The 19,700-nt window shown below is 37.7% G+C and overlaps 1 protein-coding gene across 1 annotated transcript; it reads right to left on the bottom strand.

The window, feature by feature from the left end:
• Positions 1–201: 201 nt before the first annotated feature.
• LOC104161729 (gamma-aminobutyric acid receptor subunit gamma-3-like) lies at positions 202–13,654 on the bottom strand (the record flags this gene model as incomplete). Its single annotated transcript, XM_009700261.1, has 4 exons — positions 202–480; positions 3,903–3,932; positions 5,472–5,668; positions 13,502–13,654. Coding segments are annotated over 4 exons (659 nt in total), but the record flags the coding sequence as incomplete, so codon positions are not given.
• Between the last annotated feature and the right edge of the window lie 6,046 nt (positions 13,655–19,700).

Genomic DNA, 19,700 nt, shown 5'->3' with positions numbered 1-19,700 from the left:
AATAGCAGTAAGGAGAGAATTCTTCCACGTTTTTCTTTTTCAGGCAATTACATATTAAAACTCTTCATCAGGCTCCATGATGGTGGTTAATGTGGCCTTTATAATTTGAGATGAAACTGACCGTGTCCTTCACTTTTTCTGCACTTTCACCATCCCTCCACAGTGTGAAAACACAGCAGTCTTCACCACTACAGGCAACATTTAAAGATAGAGGTATCCAACCCAGTAGACCAGGTTAAACAGCAGGAAGGATGTAGGAAAAAAGACCCTAGAGTAAGAGTCCAGTTCTAAGATGTCTATGTGAATCCGTCCTCTCCTCCATGAGCCTGATTTACACTCTTCATAACAACAGAAAAAGCTCTGGCAGTCTTTCCCATCCAGACATTCATAGACGCACGCATCTTCAAATTCTTGCCAATACATGGCATTGTTCAATGTGATGACTGTAGTTGGTGGTCTCATATCAAGTACAGAATAATTCTGAGGAGAGAAAAAGAGACCAACAGTTTAATAAGCTTCCATGGATGATACAGATCACAATTAATAATCATGGGAAAAAAATCACATGAGCTGAGAATAAGAGGTCGATACTATAGGAATTCTAGATTTAGAGAGCATCTTTCTTTCCCTCAAAAGATGCCTTTTCAGATGAATTTCCATAGACACATTTTGGAGTGGCAAGTTAAATAATTCTAGGTGTATTTTCTACTTGGGTAACTCAAGCATATATTTCCTGGTAATAATTTTTTCACTTAGGAGTTCGCTTGCCTGTCAGAATATTATTTGCAAGTTGCTTTAAACACTTGCAGATACTACGTTTCAGAATGGATTCTGAAAATTAAGGAAGATATCCCCCTTGCCCATTTAATTACCAAATGATCTCCACTTAGTATAGCTGCATTCACTGCCTCTTAACTTTACCGTGATTTATAAAAATAGATATGGTCAGCGACAGATAGTGATGATTTCAGTACAGGATTTCAAAATGCCATCCCTAGGTATGTCCCCTCTGTGCTTATCACACTAACCATGCTCAGAAGTAGGACACTTTGATATCACACATCCTCACAGTACCACTCGCACCTACAGACCTCTCCTTCTTCAATGTACTCCCCATTTACACTTTGTCAGCGTTTCTGTCACACCATTTCCTTTTCATGAAAGATGCTTTCTCACAATAGTCTCATCTCCTACCAAGCCACCCGTTCCATCCTCACAAATGTCACCTTCTCCACTGGCATCACTAGGAAAGGTCCCACCAGTTTCGCTGCCTGCCTGCACCGCCCTGACAAAGCAGACTCCAGCCCTGTCAGCACGGTTTTCCCCACCTCTGGGGCCCTTCGTCTCCCTGTGATTGCACTGAGCATTGCCTTTGCCTGCAGGAGCATGCTGGGTATGCACTAACAAGCTAGTCATGCCTCTGCTTCTTGCCTGGTTGCATTCTAAAGGATGCTCTGGGCTCCTACTTCCACACTTACTATACAAACTACTCAACATTTCCTTTTGAAGGTGTTGGAGGGTATCTGAAACCTTTCACTCTGCATGTGAAACAGATCACTGATATGACTGATGCGCCTCAGTGGAAATTTTCATTTTTCTATTGACTTCATTTTCTTTCTACAAATCCTTTGGTTTGGCACTTGATGATATTACCCATCTCATTAAAAATGCCAGTCCCTGAGCTAAGAAGTTGAAGTGGCATCTCTCTGCTTAAATGTTGGCATCTCCAACATAGATAACTACATCTGAACAACCGCCCTATGGTATCCAGCCAATTACTTCTAGGACAGAATTCATCTCATTATAAGTAAACAGCTAAAATCTCTCAGGTGTATTGTGCTGTGGACTGTAAACAGACTGCAGTTTAGAAGCAGATTATGGCAAATCTATTTGTTGTGAATTACTTTATCACTGAAATTAGATGACAGAAATTACACCCTCATGATCTTCTCTCTCATTTGTAAAGTTTCAGGTGGCTAGTTTCAGAGCTTTACAATGTCCTGCCACATGAAAAAGGTTTAAGATTATTGTACAAGCAATCATTTTTTGACTGTAGCACTTTGGAGAGAAAATGGCTATAACTAAATTATACACGGAATTCTGCTATACCACCATGTCACATATTGTTCATTTATTGCAGGCCTTTATGTAAATTTCCTACTCAGGGACTGAAATCTTCTATGCCTGGCTACAATATTTATGTTAAAAAGAAGAAAGGCTAAGTTATATCTCTTCAGATGATTTTGGTAAGTGAAGATAAATAAGTGCCCTCGTTCTGCAAAGGAAACTTTCTCATCTATCAGTAGCCTGTTTTTTTTTGTGGTTGTTTTGCTATATCAGCTATCTGCTCAGGACTGTAGGTGGCATCACTCCAAGGCTGGAAAAGAAAGGAAAATAAAAAGGAAAAGGAAAAGGAAAAGGAAAAGGAAAGGAAAAGGAAAAGGAAAAGGAAAGGGAAAGGGAAAAGGAAAAGGAAAAAGAAAGGAAAGGAAAGGAAAGGAAAGGAAAGGAAAGGAAAGGAAAGGAAAGGAAAGGAAAGGAAAGGAAAGGAAAAAAAAAAAAAGAAAAGGAAAGGAAAGGAAAGGAAAGGAAAGGAAAGGAAAGGAAAGGAAAGGAAAGGAAAGGAAAGGAAAGGAAAGGAAAGGAAAGGAAAGGAAAGGAAAGGAAAGGAAAAAGAAAAGAAAAGAAAAGAAAAGAAAAGAAAAGAAAAGAAAAGAAAAGAAAAGAAAAGAAAAGAAAAGAAAAGAAAAGAAAAGAAAAGAAAAGAAAAGAAACAAAACTTGAAAAGGCTGGGAATACTTTCCAAGCAGATCAGACTGACTAGGTCTAGACAAAGAACTTGTTAAGCCCTATTGTAATTTTAATTGTGTATCTTTTTCCTTTTTTTTTTTTTTTTTAATTGGCAAAAGAAAAGTGCCACTAGCCATTCAACGTGCCTTATTAACTTCATCTTTCAGAAAAATTTGTCCAGGGAGTGACAGCAGTAGTGACTGTATAAATGCAATGCTTGCTGTGAACGATTCGTTGTCAATAAGCAGACTTTCAATGCTATAGAAGTCCTTTAAATACTTCAGAAAACTCATGCGAAAAAAAAGTGTATAGCATTATTTGTAAAAGGTAAGCTAGTAACATGGAGCTAGTAGTTATAAATTATAAACTTCAGCATATCCAAACCAAGAAAAGCAAAACCAACGTTTTAGTCTGTCCCTGTTCTTGCTTGGATGTGATGGCTGGGAAGCAGGTCATCCAACGAGCTGATTAACTGGCCCTCTGTATGCTTTATATTTATAGATATTATAGTATGCATTCCAGTTTCAGATTTCATACAACTTAGATACACAATTTTGTGCTCAGTTTCAACTTTATTACTGCTGTACGTAACAAATAGTTATCTAGAGGTTTGGTGAATAGAATTTATTCCACTTGTGGGTACAGTACAATGAAATGTGTTAAACTTGTGTGCAAAAATCCACCTGAAAGCTTGCTAAAGATTTTACAAATATGCATAAATGAATTATTACCTATGAAACTCAGTTAAAACTCTGTATAAGTTTATGACATACTTTGTGTTTATTACTTTTTTAAAAAGTGTAATGAGAAACTACAGTATTATGTAAAGCAGATACACAAAATTTCTGAGGTAAAAATAACACACAATATTCTACATTTGACCCTTCTCCCTCCCAAATCATTTGACAAGTCCTTATAGAAAGAGGCAGCTATGTTCCTCTGCCACAGCCAAAAACAAACTGACCTTTTAACAAAAAAGCAAAACAATATTTATAGTGAAGTCAGGGTAAACCATAACATAGCATTATAGCTTTCTTGGGAATTATTGCAAGTAAATGTCAACCATACATTCATGCCTCCATTGTTCTCACTGAATAAAATAGTTTACTTACCATCACATGACCAAAACTGACATCAGGTAGCTTAAATAGAGATAACAAAAGAATTATTCAGAGGAGAACATACTTATTGCTTCATATACATTTAGTGCTCAACAGCATTCCTTAAACCAAGCCTTTAAAGTCATTTGTTCATAAAACACTTCATGCTGAGTATCTATATATTCAGCGTAATATTCTGTACAATTAAAAATTCTATGAAACCTCAGCAGAATGCACACTTAGTTTCCATCCACTTAAATCTTTATTCAACCCATCATATTTATTTCTTTAGCAAACAATAGCTAAGTGAGCATTTGTTCTTGTGTTAGTTTAAATCTCATCAATGTTGCATGCTTTCCATCTTCATTCACATGTCTGGAAATACATCCTACTTACAAAGATACTCATGACTTTTTCATTCAATCTTTCTATAGGTTGGTAATTATAGTTTGATCATTAGCGAGTTCATTTTGATTGTCTCATACTTTTTTTTGCTAACACTCTTTTGCCTTTTGTGTGCAATGCGTTTTTACAAGAAGTTATTAGAGATTTAACGGAGTTTTCATTGACTAAGTATGGCTTTCTAGGCTTTCTATAATTCCATATTAATTTCAGCTTTTCCTTCATTAATTCTTCATTCAGTCATTTTCTATAGGTCCTCATTCAATCCCTTTTTACATCACGACCTATTATTTCCTGAATTTAACCTTCTCTTTCTTCAATTTCCTCCTTCACTTTTTTCCTATTTGACTTTGTATTTCTGACTGCAAATGTCCTTATTTCCTCCATTACACAAAATGGCACCCAACATCTCTAATTACTGATCTCAAACACGTAAGATTTTCCACTGATCTTGAGTGGACAACCCACTTCCCCTTCCCTAGGTTTACAATGAGATTTTTTCTCTGTTACGCTGCCCCCTCTCATTCTTGTAGTCAATTACGAAGTACACCAGGCAATTCTTCCTGCATGATTGTTTTAACTGATTCTAAATAAATAGCTTTTGTGTGTGTCTGGGTTTTACTCTTGGAAGTGTCTTTTTGGCCAAAAATGCAGCCGTGTGTAAAACCTCTGTAAGTGGCCTCCTCTGTTTTTGTACTTTGGAACAAGCCCCTTTGTGCATAGGGCTAAAAACAAGTGCTGGTCCTCAGTGGAAACATTGAAATCCCATCCATAGAGTTCATAAATATGCCTAGACCTGTTAAGCCATGAAATAGCAGATGCATTTCAATATACATTGGTGTGCATACATTTGATAACAAGCTATGCAATCTGTTTCAGTGGGAGCCCTTTATGAATACCAGCACAGTAACTGGAGGACAAAAGATGCGTAGGCAGGGTTGCTGCCTCATGGTCAGCAGGCTGCTTCTGTTAGGAACAGACCTCACTCAACAGGCACGTAACTGCTTCTGCTGTTACTGCGGGGAAATATTTTCCATCAGCTTTCAGGGCAGATCGCATGACAAATTGGGAAGTGCTCAGAGGAGTGGAGTATCATGGGATTACAGGCTGTCACTGAATGATTCTCTGCTCTCTGAGCCATGCACGTGCTAGAAAAGGAATTTAAATGTTCCGTCTTACCGACTTTTTCTTCTTAGTACAGTTTGGTTTCCTGCAACTTGAGTAGTAGTTGAGGGTTGCATACTCCATCAGAGCAGCAAAGACAAACAGAAAGCATACAGTCACAAACAAATCCATAGCGGTGACATAGGAGACACGAGGTAATGACTTTCTTGCAATGGTACTCAAAGTCGTCATGGTCAATACTGTGGTAATGCCTGCAGAGAGAAACTTGATTTATTTGTATGCAACATCATTTGTCCATGTTGCAGAAGAATCTTTGGAAACAAATATACAAAACCAAAATCCAAAGAGTACTCAAATAATTCATTAATTTCATTTGGTAGTATAAAAAATAATTATAAATAACATTGGTAGAGCCAGTGGTATTTTGTAAACATATATTTTCTCAGCTGTTTATATTTGTCTCTGCAAAAGTGACATTCCTATGCCTCTCGGTATGCTTTTCCTCACCTTTTCCTTTTTCTGATCCCGGTTAGGTTGGTGATGGAGGTGAGGGAGAAGCAGAGAATGAAGACATTTTTGAAGAAAAGTATAAAGAAGAAAAAATACTAAACCCAGAAAAAAAAGTAAAGAAACCTAGAAAATACTGAAGGAAATATAGTCTTTTTCACAGCAGTACTGCTCTCATGAAAAATCTTGTGCTCAAAAAAGAAAAAAAGGAGGAAGAGAAAAGAAAAGAAATTTTGCTGAAAAATTCTGACCATGAATTTTGAAAATATGTTTTCACATCACTACTTCCCTGGGAGTCCTCGACTGCTGTTTTTCTTCTGAGTGACAGAAAACAGACTCTCATACAAACATCAGACGTAATCTTAGTGGAAATAGCCTTTTTAATTCATACAAAGCGTCACATCATAGACTGATTTAGTAATAATGAATATAACGGGGCTTAGTGTGAAATAACCTGAAACAATAAAACCAGTCCTAGAATGAAATCTATGGGGTGTCAGTTATTTAGCTGCTGGTAATTCACATAATTTCTCTCTATTCCTGAGGAATAGAAGTCTTTTCATTCCCACTTGGACTGATGCTTTTAATAATTTCTTATGAACTGCAATCCTTCTGATAGAAAAGATAAAACTCCTCAATGACTTAGGAAGAAAAATAAAGCTCTCACTCAAATAAATCTCAAAAGAGAACCTGCTCTAAAAACAACATAACCATAAGGTAATCTTTCTTTTTATAGTTAAAGTGATATTTTGCAATGATATGCAGTGTTTGAAATGTCAGGGGATGACTGAAACTATGCCCTATAGTAAAATTACTTCCCACAAACAGCGTTCTGGAGAGAAAGAAGTATCTGTGGATTACTTTTGACTACTTTCTGCTTATGAAGGAAAGCTCACCTCTGATTTGTAGCATTTGATAGAAACAACAGCGATTCACAAGAATAACCCTCCCCATTCAAATTGCCAGAAAGTCCCTGGAAGAGCCAGAAGGCAGATTATTGCCTGGGTCTCAACCTTCCTCTAAAATGAATACTAATTAGTTGTGTTCCTTAAATATCCAACTACTCAGAAACAAACACAAAAAACCAAAGCAAAGCAAAGCAAAGCAAAAAATTTGCTGAAAAAAACACAACCCAATAATCAAGGTTAAATCAATGCTGAAAGGATGTGGGAAATGTGGACTTTGTGTGTACCTTGGACATCTAAAAGCTATTGGGAAAATATTTGTGTTTCCTGTCATCTGTGCCACCTCCCAATATAAGCACATGTGGCTGCCATGATCCAGCAACGTCTCCAGACCCCTCAACATCAGTTCTGTAGCTAGCTGATGCTTTGAAAAAACTCCAGAGACAAAGCCCATGCTTAGTCATTCATCACACTAGTCAACTGCAAAGATGTCCAACTGCAAAAGGTGTTGACTCACTAGCCTTGATTTGGCCCTTGCTAACTATAGGTTAATTAGTCTTTCTGTATGAGCCTCACTCAGGCCTTGGGAGGCACTAACTTCAGAAGAACTGCATCCAGACTATGACATACTCTACAATATGAAATGAAGTTCTTTAACACTTTCTAACCCACATTTAGATTTCTAACACAAATCTGTCCTTTTCAGAGCCACATGTACATGCACCTGCTTTCAGGTATTTTACTACCTTAAAAAAATTCCTCAAAACCTATAGCGTTCTTCCAGTACAATATACAATGCCCTTTTTACCTGGATTCAAGTTAATGTTTTTATTTCTCGCTCATCCTGTGATAGGATCTCAGATTACTTAAGGACACTTTTTTGATTAAAAAACTCAAAAGAAATAAAAGGCAAAAAAAAACCTTGCAGTGCTTAAAAACATTTTTTTTGCAAAGGTCTGCAATTTTTCTACTGAATGCTGTATTGACAATGTAATATTTTTCCTCTATTTTTACTGAAATGGAGGTATAACTTTGTATTATTTGTGACAAGAGGTATTGTGCAGGTATCTGTAATGACAGCCAGCTTCTAAAGTGACTATGGACAGGAAGGCAGAGAAGTGAAAGAAAAATTACTATTCACCTCCATGCTTAAGTATAGAAGCCCTCAACTCAGCCTGAGGCCTGTATCCTGAATATATCCTTAAGCCTGAATGTGAAACACCTGCTTGAGTCATGCCTGAGATTGTGAAAACCTAGAAGGTCTAGGTGAGAACTAAGCAAAATCAGCCCAGGAAATCATGTTGTAAATGCCTCACTGATACAGAACCTGGCAGTTTTGTGTGTCTCTGGACTAATTCTAACTGACTGAAACAAAGTAGGTTCTACTAAATTTATAGACACAGCAGTGGTGTAAGATTTATTTTGGTTTTAAGGTATTAGTAGTGTCCATCCTTAGTGCCTTTGACAGCAAATCACATTTTGCTACCAGAATATAAAATCTTGGAGAAAGGAAAGTTTAGCGTTATCACAAGCCACCTTGGTTTCTGGATTATATGTAACATTTCAAATTATGGCAAGGGCATGAGACAAGATTGCTGAGGACATAGATGGAAATATCCAAAGGTAAAACAAACATATTTTTCTTCTATTATTTATACAAAATATTTTTATGATATGAAATCCAATAGAAAACCATCATACTTCATTTAAGCTGAGACTTGGACTTGGATTCCAGCTCACACCCTTTTCTGTTACGCATTAAGAACAAGCTCACACCATAAACAAGCAATATTTGAAATAATAAAAGTCCTATGTAGTGTATCAATTTTACATCTAACACATCGGCACAAATTTTAAAATATTGAAATGAGTCTTATGGGGATGCATAAAGAGAGCAAAGAGAAATAAAATGCACCAAATGATACAGTTTTGTATTCCTATACATTTAGAAGTCAGAATATGGATGTGCATATATGAATAAAATGCAGCACCCGTTATTTCCAAACAGAATATCTAATTCCATACCCTTAGCTCATTTGATCTCTCATCCTAAGAAAATTCAGTTTGTTGAGTGCTTTCAAATGCAATAAACTTTGCCAGATGAAATTGTGAAGTCTCTCACTTTAGAGAGGCCGGTATGGCAAAGGGAGCTTTGCATCTGTTATTGAAACTCATAGTTTATTTAATAACTCATAGTTATTGAAACTCAAGTGCCCATGAACTGTCTATTTCAATAGAATTTTAATATTAGGCAAAGACAGCTTTGAAGTAACCTAGCTTCAAAATTTTCAGGTAGACAAGTGTAAGTGAGAGCTGACAAGTTTGTATATAAATACTGGGTTTTTATATTTATATTCTCTGAGCAAATTCCATACCAAAAATGCTATTTGATAAGTCAACAAGGACTGTCTGGGAGATCAAATGATGCAGAGATACATAATGCATGAGAACACTTTAACCTTTAGATCATTGGCCTAAATAGTTATTAAAAATTATTACTGTTTGAAAGCTGCTTACTGAACAACTGTATGCAAAGTGAGGTAGCAGGAGGTTAAGCGTTAGAAAGCCTACGGTCAGTGAGGCTCATATTTTCTTATTTTGCTAAGGGTATGTTCGTGGGACACTGGAGGAAAGGTCTAGTGCTTTTACCCATGCTATCACTTGTTTATAAACTTAACTTTTCCACCTTTCTGGCCTAGTACTTGTTTAGAGCACTTGATTGGTTTTCTAGTGGGTAAGATTAAGATGGAATGGCAAGGATAGTAACGATCATTTTTTATTTAACATCATCTGTATCTTCTTTTACATCAACACAGTGCTCGCCTTGACACTCACTGTATTTTTTTAACTTACAGTTTGGAGTTGCTCTGTAATAACTGCCTAGTCATATTACATATTACACCTATTTTGAAAAAGTAAGGGGAAACTGGGATGAAAGCTTCAGTTTAACTTAATTCCCTTCAACTTCAAGGAAAACAACCTATTCTTTTCCAGATCATAACTTTTCTTCAGACACTTGCTGACTGCTCTCGACTATGAACATTGGGAGAAGACCATTTTGATTACTAGAGATGAGCAGAAACAGCAGAGTGCCATTTTTTTTCTCTCTGAATTGAGGGCAGAATAACCTGGGGTCACAAAACAGGGTTCTCATCCGACACTCAAGTTCTATTTCCAGTTTCCCACTGACTCTTCAGGTGGCCTGGAGTGAGTCACGTTGCCACTCGGGGCTTTAGCCCCTCAAAGTGCATATGAAGAAGGGACTATGATGCCAAGTTTTTAAAGAGCACTTTGATGCCCTGGACAGTGCTGACGAAAGGATACTTATGGTTCCATTTCTTCCCTCACGGCCAAATACCCCGATTGCATTTACTTTTTCCAGCACAGAAATAGCTTATTACTTAGCATTATTCAGAAAGTGGTAAAACCTGTTCTTCATGTAACTATGAGTAGTTACCAATAGCTTAGGAAATTACTCAATAATTTCAGAGTGAAATATTTCTCTGATGCTAGCCCTTTACATTAATGTAGCAATACTCAGAGCAGGTTTGGTGCACTGATTCTACAATTCATTTCAACTAATTAGCAGGACAATTTCAGAGGTTTACCTCTGGCTGTATTACTCAAAATTTCACCATGTGCCACTATCCAAATATGGATGTGTGCTGTTGCTTAGATAGATTTACAAGTTATGTTACAGAAGCAGACCTACAGTAAACTGGGAACATCTGCTTATGAGATCCCAAGAATCAACAGGCCGTTGACGATTTGGGAGCAGCAGGTCTCTGTGCACAAGAAGAGGTGACCCATGTATATATTATTTTCTTGTTATTTGACTTTATTTATAAAAAAGTTATATTTTAGCCCAGTTTCAGCAGTTAGTCATGATAACCATTGAATATAGCCTTGGAACATCTCATATTTATGTTCTTACTTCAAATTAATGACCTCAGTATATGAACACATTTTTGACTGAAGTTCCTGCTGGCTGAGGGAGTGAGGCAGGGATAGTCACACTGTCGTGCCTAGTGATCTAACCTACTTCTGTGTCTAATTAATTGGAAAATGGAGCTGTGTAGCTGTGTGGTGTGGGGAACCACCCTCAGGGACAGGGTATGAATGCTATTTGTGGAAAATCAGTAATGCAAATTGTTAGACGCCTTTTCTCCCTTTTCTGTTACGCATTAAGAAGGATAACCCAAATGGATGCTGTGTGACTCTCTGCACACACACGGGGCTTCAGACTCCTGTTTAAAAAGATGGAACATGGTCAATCTTTCCTTATCTGCACTGAATCACCCAATATAAGAAGAAAGGAGTTCAGCAGAGAAGTACACTAAAGGCCTATTGTTCAATTTTCTGGCCATCAGAGGCAAGTCTACACAGCCAGGAACAGGCAGTTGTACAGCTGCTCTGTCCTCACCTTTGTATAGTCTTCATTTTGCTCTGGAGGTGGAGGGAGTCACAGAATAACCGTAAGACTTAGGGTCCATCATGTTGCTGGAGCCACAGTGTAAAGGCATTTTCGCATTCACATGAGGGGAATGAGGATAGAATATTCCTTTCTTGGAAAATAACCTCAGAAAACCGGATCCACAAGATGTCACATGAGTTACAATAGTCAGAAGTGCTAGGCTTGTTAATTTTACAAACTCCTGGAGCAAATCCAGCAGGTTATGGTCTTGTGCTGACCTCATGAAAATGGGTTTTAATACAGAATTATCTGCAAAGTGTGGACCAGTGTTGGCTGCTTGCATTTGTCTTATCACAGGTTCTCTGAGACTTTTCTTTGTACTGATCCTGTTTCATAGCTCCATGTCACTGAGATGCTCTTGGTTTGGAAGGATACCCCTTGTTACTCACTAAGAATTAAAGCTGATACTACCTCCCCCTAGGAGGATGCCTAATAGGAATGGCTGGCATATAACTTCATTGCTTAAATAAACCTGTGGCTAGTGAGGGACTTTCATTTAGCTGAAAGTTACTAAGCTATTGAAGGATTAGAAGTTTTGGGAAGAAGAATGTTTGTAATCCAGGCCTTAGTGCACCCTGACTGTTTTTTGATGAGTGCCTGTTTTGATGACTGCATGTTTTTTGCATGAGTGAAAGACTTGGTGGGATCAGAATTCTGGACAAGTTCAAGAGGCATAGCTAAAATCTCGTTCAGAGTGAGTGGACTTCAGTCTCTTTAGCACTTCATTTTTGTTTTCCCCTTCAGGGGCTTTATGCTAGAAATGACAGCACCCTCAAAATTGGTGGTGGCTCAGATTTATCAGTGCAAGAGAGCGAGAGACTGAAACAGGACAAGTCATTTTGAACAACTGTATAAACACTGCATTGTCAAACAAGGTGTTTTCCTCCTGAGATCAAATACAGCACCTCTACATGGTGTTTGAAAGAGAGCTAACAGAAATGGATTCACATATATGTAACCACCATTCCTGGTAAACGCTTTGTTACTTGGATGAAAAAGGATGGGAGTACTGATGACTCTTGAACAGCTGTTTAGGGGACTGGGAAACAGAAGTGGTTTGTACAAATGGTTTCTCCTATAATGTGGTTGAATGAAGCTTGTTGACACAGCAGCAGCACTCAAGAACACCATACCTGCTGCATGCTGCCTTCGTGTGTCCTCCAAGGAGGTGCAGCCAGTTGACAGCCCTTGTCCTCCAGTCTTTCCTTGCAACAGTATCACCCTCTCAAACCTGAGGACTCAGTTGCTCCTGCAAATGCTTCCTGCCTGATGTCAGTCCAAAAAGTCAGGCAGGTCAGTTTTTAATAATTTGTTCTTTCGAACAGAAATGATTTAGAGAGTCCAGTTAGTTAATTGGAGGTGGTAACAAACTCCAGCAGGAGGAATAAATGAATAGCTGGGAATGGTAACCTCTATGCTTGACAGGTAAACCTTGACATAGCCTCTCCTCTTTCCTAGACTGGTAGATTTCTGAATCACTTATTGGCAGCCCTGGCAACCACAATATGGACTAAAATGTTGTTTTTCCTTCAGTTCGATGTGCACCTGTAATTGGCTATTATATAGCCCCATGCCCTTGATGCTGGCAAAACCTGCAGGTTTTCCTATAGACATAAGAATAAACGGTCAACGTTTCCAAGTGTATCCTAAAGCACAATGCCAAAAAGCACACGCTGATCCTGACATAAATGAGCTGCTGGAAAACCCATACCAGCATAAATCTCCGCAATATATGAAAAACATCTATGTACCCAGTGTGGAGCTGAACTTCAAGCATGCAAGCTAAAACACTTTGCATGAGTTAATATTATATCCCACAGTTTTCTGTATATATAAGACACAATGCCCTGTAGGGGAGAGTTTCAGAAGGGAAGGAAGCCAGCACTGCAATTAATTTATTCTTCAAAAATGTCACTAAAATATCATAGTGAGAACAAGGAGACAGACATTAATTCTAGAATATCATGCAAAATAAGTGGCAGCGTCATTCCAAAGGGTCAGGGTAGTTTACTTTTAATTACCCTGTTATAGGCAGAAAACCAGAGGCTTCAGTGATAAGTAGATCTGGGTCTGCAAGATGTGGTAGTAATAATCCAAAGCATATAGCTAGTGGTGTCTTTGAAAGGAAGCTGACATTTTCAAATGATAGTATAGGAACTACACGGAAAGAGCAGAAAAGGGAATTATTAACAACTTACCTAATGCTGTTCTTGCTGGTGTGGCATCTTTTTTAATCCAAAAGGATACCCATGAAAGAACAACTGTTAATATACAGGGAATGTATGTTTGAATAGTAAAGTATCCCATTCTTCTACTTAAGTCGAAGTATATAGTCATGACTACATAATCACCTGCAATAATAGCACATAAAATAAATTGACATTGTGGTGAGGTACAGACAGTTGTTCACTTACCTGGTAGTTTTTTAAGCTTTATAAAAACACCATATTTGAAATATTTCTTAGTTGTTCAATAGCATCTGTGCAGTAATGCTCACATGAGATGGAATTTAAATAAATTTTTCCATTCTAATTTCCTTTAATTTTAGGTCTCTGGAAATGTTGATCTATTTGGACAGGCAGAGGCTCTTAGTAATCATTTTGGATGAGTAAATTTTTGAAAGGTATTTTGAATTTCCAGTCTTGATATTTCTGGATGGCTCCATGACCACAAACAAGAAGTTACTGTCGTTCACTAGATTCTGTAACCAAGCCACACAAAATCCCTCCTTCTGCAAGCTGTGTCTTCCCTGCCCTAATTTCAGGTTTGAGTCACTTCTGTTATCTTATTTTGTGATATGAATTAGGCAGTAGGGGTCTTTATGGCAAGTGCAGCATGCACGTGAGTATACCTTGACATATGAAGTAATTTATAGACACTAGAGCCTCAATACTGGTGAGAGAGGTCAGGCTGCATGCTTTTAAAGGACTTATCATTACAAACTGTGAGTCTCTTTTTTTCCTCCATTTCAAAGCAGTTGTGGTCACTTGTGGCATCTGTAAACCTTCAGAAGGTGACTCTGAATATGAAGTTTATTATTCTGCTGAATAGTAAAAATTATAAAATCAAGAGCTCAGTAAGAAGGCTAGTTTATCTCACATTATATAATTTTCTTCACAGTATCTCTTCTGCTAACCCTCATGACTCTGCAGGGGATAATAATCTGTCCCTCTCTCTTTACTCAGTGGAGGCTACTGACCTTATCACCTCTCTCCTTACTAGCAGCTCCCTCAGCTTCATAGATGTTAACTATCCTTTTCTCTCAGACAGTCACAGTCATTAACAATAATGAAACTGAACTGAGACCAATTTCTGTACTTCACTTGAAGTATGCTGCTTCCATTTCAGATGTGAAGAAGTGTTTATATGCCTAAGAACTTTTATGGGGTTTTGTCTGACTACGTCAGACTTGTCCTAATAAATTCTATTGCTTGTTACAAACCTCGACTTTCTAGAATATGATATTTGCAGAAGACATCATTTGCAATAGGTAAAGAAGTCTGTCCTGCTACAGCAAACCATCAGAAGACTGAAGAAATTGGAAGCACAAAGAGATTAAACCCCCAAGGAATGTACATGCAACTCACCCAAGTAGAGGTATAATGAGTTCATTATTTGAGACAAATTAAAGCTTGATCTTCTAGTAACAGAGAGCATATGAACAAATGCATTTAATACAGTGGATATTTTGACTATAGGTAAATTTGGCACAGAAAATAAATTAATTCAATAAGAATAACTTCCACCCTAAGAATCTCTGAAGGCCACTGTAAAATGGGTGAACTACCATAAGCTACAAAGTCAAAGGTAAATAAAAATCTGACTGTGGAATTTGGAGAGAGAAACTTAGAACAATGAGTCAAAAGGAAAACTTTGTATGTGTTAAGTACATTGGTTTGAGATAGATATATTTGAAAGAGGTTGATAAGACTGTGGGTTCCTGTATCATGCCTCTGTTAGATGAATGCATACATTTTCACAAGTATCATGCCAGTAAAAATCACGTGACCTCAGGAAGCTGGACAGTCATTTCAGAAGCCTTGTGTATTTGGCATTATGGGACAGAGCTTTAATGAAAGAACTCACTGCTGTTACAAGTAGGAAGTATCGCAATACATCATGACATAGTGACCCTCGTGGCTTGTTCACAGGCTAAGGGTTATTTTCATTGCATTAACCTCCAGGGCTTTTCTCCGTGCAGGGAATGGCACCAGGGAACAAATGTGGGTTAGTAACCATTGGTTCTACTGGCTTATTGTTAGACTACATCAGCTCCCTAATCTTGTTTGCCGCATTGAAGAAAGATTTACACCACAGCAACTGAGATCATTTCATAGAAATAGGTGTAAGGAAGTCAGAGGCTGTGTGAACTAGTGCTTCTACTGACAGCAACTAACTCAACTATGGAAAAAAAAGTGATAATAATGTTTCAAACATTGTCTGTCAAGGCAGAAGGATAAGCAGAAAAGGAAATCAAAGACTCTACAAGAAAAGTACCAAGCCTTTACAATTCTATTTCTGTTATTATATCTAGAACTATACATCTGTGAATAAGCTGCTTGAGAATGGTATAAAGTAAAGCAATTTGCAGACATCTCATTGTGTACAACAATCTATGATACACAGAATTCCAGTGCATACACAGGTCACTGCTCCTCTGAATAGTATGATTGTGATACCTAGAACAGAAAATGAGAGTGGGGCTAGATACTGGACAGTAAGATACTGGGAAAGTAAGGCAGAGTCCTTGCTTCCAAGGTCTGTGACTGAAATAAACCTGATAAACTGAATGTGGGAGAAAATTATGGTGCATTTCAACTGTTTTGCAGGCAGGAACTCAGGCAGAGATCAAATGATATAAAGTCCATCATCACATTTAGTCACAAACTTATTCAGCATCTTTCAGGCAGGATTCATTTCCCCTGATTTTAGACATCTAGAAAGTAAATTCTACAGATGACCTGCACACTGTAGCCTCCTTTCTACACTTAATGAAAAGAAATTGACACTTCTAGATTATGGTTTGTCAATCTGTTTTAGAGGTACACTTTAGAAGGAGGTGAATGTGCCCAAAACATTTCCATTTCTCTCCTGTGATTAAAAAAGGAGAGTGATGGACTCAATGTGGACAAAGACATTGTAAACACTTGCAGATAATCCAAGGAATCAATCACACCCCTTGATTCCATGGTAAAAGCTAAATTGGTCTACTTCTGTGACGGTGCTAAGGGTATTTTACATATTATAACAACTTCCTTAACATTCTAAAGTGTGTTTTAGTTATTTTCCTCCTTTGTTTCACAGTTAAACTTGATATCTTCATCCTTGAGGACATGCAGAACTCCTTCTCTCTTCGCTCCTCTGTTCTCCTCGACCTACCTTCCTTCCTTCCTTCCTTCCTTCTTTCCCTCCCCTGATGTTTATTACAACAGAACTTCTCACCTTCTCTGCAGAAGATCCTTCCAGAAGTTAAATAAAGGAACTGTGACTTGGTCAAATTTTACAAGGAGCTGCAAATTCCCAAGTGTGCAACAGAGATCCATAGATTTCTAACAAGCACCCAATGAAGGTGAAATCCTAGGATAGTGAGTGGCTGTATCCATTTAGCCACTAACCTATTTTCTTGTCTGAGATCCATGCAAAAATTCTCACAAAGAAGAAGGCAGTAGCTGGCATACGGACTTACATACTGTACCCTCTGTGCTCTACTCTAACTTACAGGAACACACTCACTGATAACATACCAAGAGGTTGGGAGGACAATTTGGTTCAGTGGAATTACTGATGCAAAGTGGAAGTAAGAGGAGAATTTTCTGGTTATTCTCTAGTACTCTAACCACATTTAGAAAGGATGCAGCTCAGAGACAATGAATGCTGATGACAATGCTTAGTGAGAGGAGGAAATTGCCACTGTTGAAATGCAGACCCCCAACTGGAAGCACCAATGTTGTGACTGTCGAAGGCAAGCATGTTTCTGTACAACATGTACTGAATGCATTTTTTTAGTAGCTACAGTAAATTACAATTTTCAACTAAATTACCACTTCAGTTCTTCTATCCTCAGCCAAATCAACTTCTGTTGAGATTCCTGAATTGTCTCTTTGAATACAGAAGAGCCAGCATGTATGTGCTATGGCTACTTTCCTCATTGCACTACTCCAAACTGTGTTATTATTATTACTATTATTATTATTATTGTTGTTGTCTAAATTACTCTTTCCAGAAGTAATTATTCTCTACATATCTAAAAGCAGCTTAAAGGAAATTAGCAATGGTACATACATTTCTGACTTTCTGTATACACACAAAATAATTTGTACAAACTCCTCTCTCTTCTAAGAGACTTGAAATTCATTCTGTATGTCCTGCAGGCATGAACAACCCAAAGGGGAGAAAAAGCTTTCAAGAACTCTCTGTAGTACCTCCTTGCTCCTTGGCCAGCCTTTAGAGCTCCACCTGCCATTACTGCCACTGCTAGAAGAAGAGCTGGGGTTGATTGTACGAAATACCCTGCAGTGCAGGCAAGATGGGAAAAACCTCCTTCCAAACTGCATATCATTAAATCAATGTACTTGGTTTAAAAGTAATCACACAGTGATTGCCTAGTGTGGGACCACTGGAATAGCTAATATCAAAAAAATTCACTTTAAACCCCAGAGAGGAATTCTACTTTTTAACGGCTTAAATAATTTCCCAGGAAGGTAAACTAACTTTTAACTGAACCATCAGACCATTGATTCACTGAAATAATGAAAATAACCTTGACGCAAAATAGTGCCCAACTAGTTTTTTATAATGAGAGCAAAAGATACACCTTGATGCAGCAAATCTGGAGTAATAGGAATGGTATAGCAATGCTTCCCATGAAACCAAGATAACTGCTCTCTGTGACCCATAGGACTTACATTAGCTTAAGTTTCTAGCTTGAAAGTAGGACACTATTTAGAATAATAATGATTTTTAAAGGATAAACTGCTGTGGATTTTAATGAACAATGCTACACTATAGTCTATTTCCTTTGTCTTTTGAACACTAAAGGCATGGTTGACTGAATTGCCAGAATTTGGCCTACGTTGCACCAAGAATGGCTCCCTTAAGGGTGAAATGTTTGAGCAGAATGCAATTGGTTATTCTATTTTGAGAAAATATTAAAAAAAATACAAAATTATATACTGTAAATCATTTATTTACCTAAACCATACTATACTATCATATCACACATTTTCATTTATCTTCCCATTATACTGAGGCTAACAAGTGCTGCAATCCCAACTATCTTAGAAAAAAGTTAAATAAAAAATGACTTTACAAAGATTACGACGTAAAACTACAATGCATACACAGAGCAATTTCAGCATGTGAGTGAAGATTACATGCTAATTGTCCATCACTAGAACTGTGGAATAATGAGTGGCAGAGTTTATCCGTGTTGTTATGAGAGACTGATTACAGAAAAAAGCCCTGGTCATTAGAATGAGTATTCACAGAGCGTGTCACGAATAGTTCTTTGGGGATCAGCGAGGCCACAGAGAGCGCACTGAGGCATCTTCAATATTATCTTAATAAATCAAATTTACTTAATAGTGAGTAAACTAAGTTTCTACTGTTCAGTGCTTTTTTTATATTTTAATTTTATTTTTATATGGAAGTTAAGAGAAAACCATATTTAATCCTGCCATTTGCTTTTCATTTCCCCCGAACCTGTTTTCTGACCCTTGCTTCCCAAAGCTCCATTTTTTTTTTCCCCTGAACTAGATTTCTCTGCTTTTTTTTTCTGAAAATTTTCTACTGGTTTGTCCACTGCCTATCACACATCCAGGATGGTGTCATTGCATCATAAAAGCCTTCATTTAGAATTCTTCCCTCTGATATTAGGGTAGAACTGTAGTATTTGAAAACAATTAACTCAAGCAGGAGACCACTGTTGTTGTTCGATACATTGGTCAGACAGCTGACAAATAAAACCCTTGAAAAAACAAATTTTTGTCAAAGTCAGTATGTACAGAAGTTTTTGCAGAATGTTCACCAGAGAGGTTTCTGGAGGTGGTGCATGCTACCATTGCAGTGCTTGTGTCAACTGGGGATGTGCAAGTGCAAGTTTCAGGTTCAAGAGATGGTTTCAGGTTCCAGATTTTGCAGTATCTGGAAAGAATATCTCAACTCAGAAACAAGCAGAAACAGAGACTCTGGTATGAAACTCAACCCTGTCTAATTTAGAATAGAAATTTTATTCAAAATCAGGCAGAAGGGTCATGTGAACTAGGCCTTTTCACATCCCAGGTCATCTGTCCAACCCCTCAGAGACATGCCCAGTGAAACTTCAAACTGTCTTCTTACTAGCATTACTAAAATGAAAACAGATGGATCGTGAGGTGAAGGGCTCTGGAGCGGAGGACC

Source organism: Cariama cristata, unplaced genomic scaffold, assembly GCF_000690535.1.
Source record: "Cariama cristata isolate BGI_N322 unplaced genomic scaffold, ASM69053v1 scaffold30265, whole genome shotgun sequence".
Classification (NCBI taxonomy): domain Eukaryota; kingdom Metazoa; phylum Chordata; class Aves; order Cariamiformes; family Cariamidae; genus Cariama; species Cariama cristata.
This window is presented reverse-complemented; position numbering and strand designations above follow the sequence as displayed.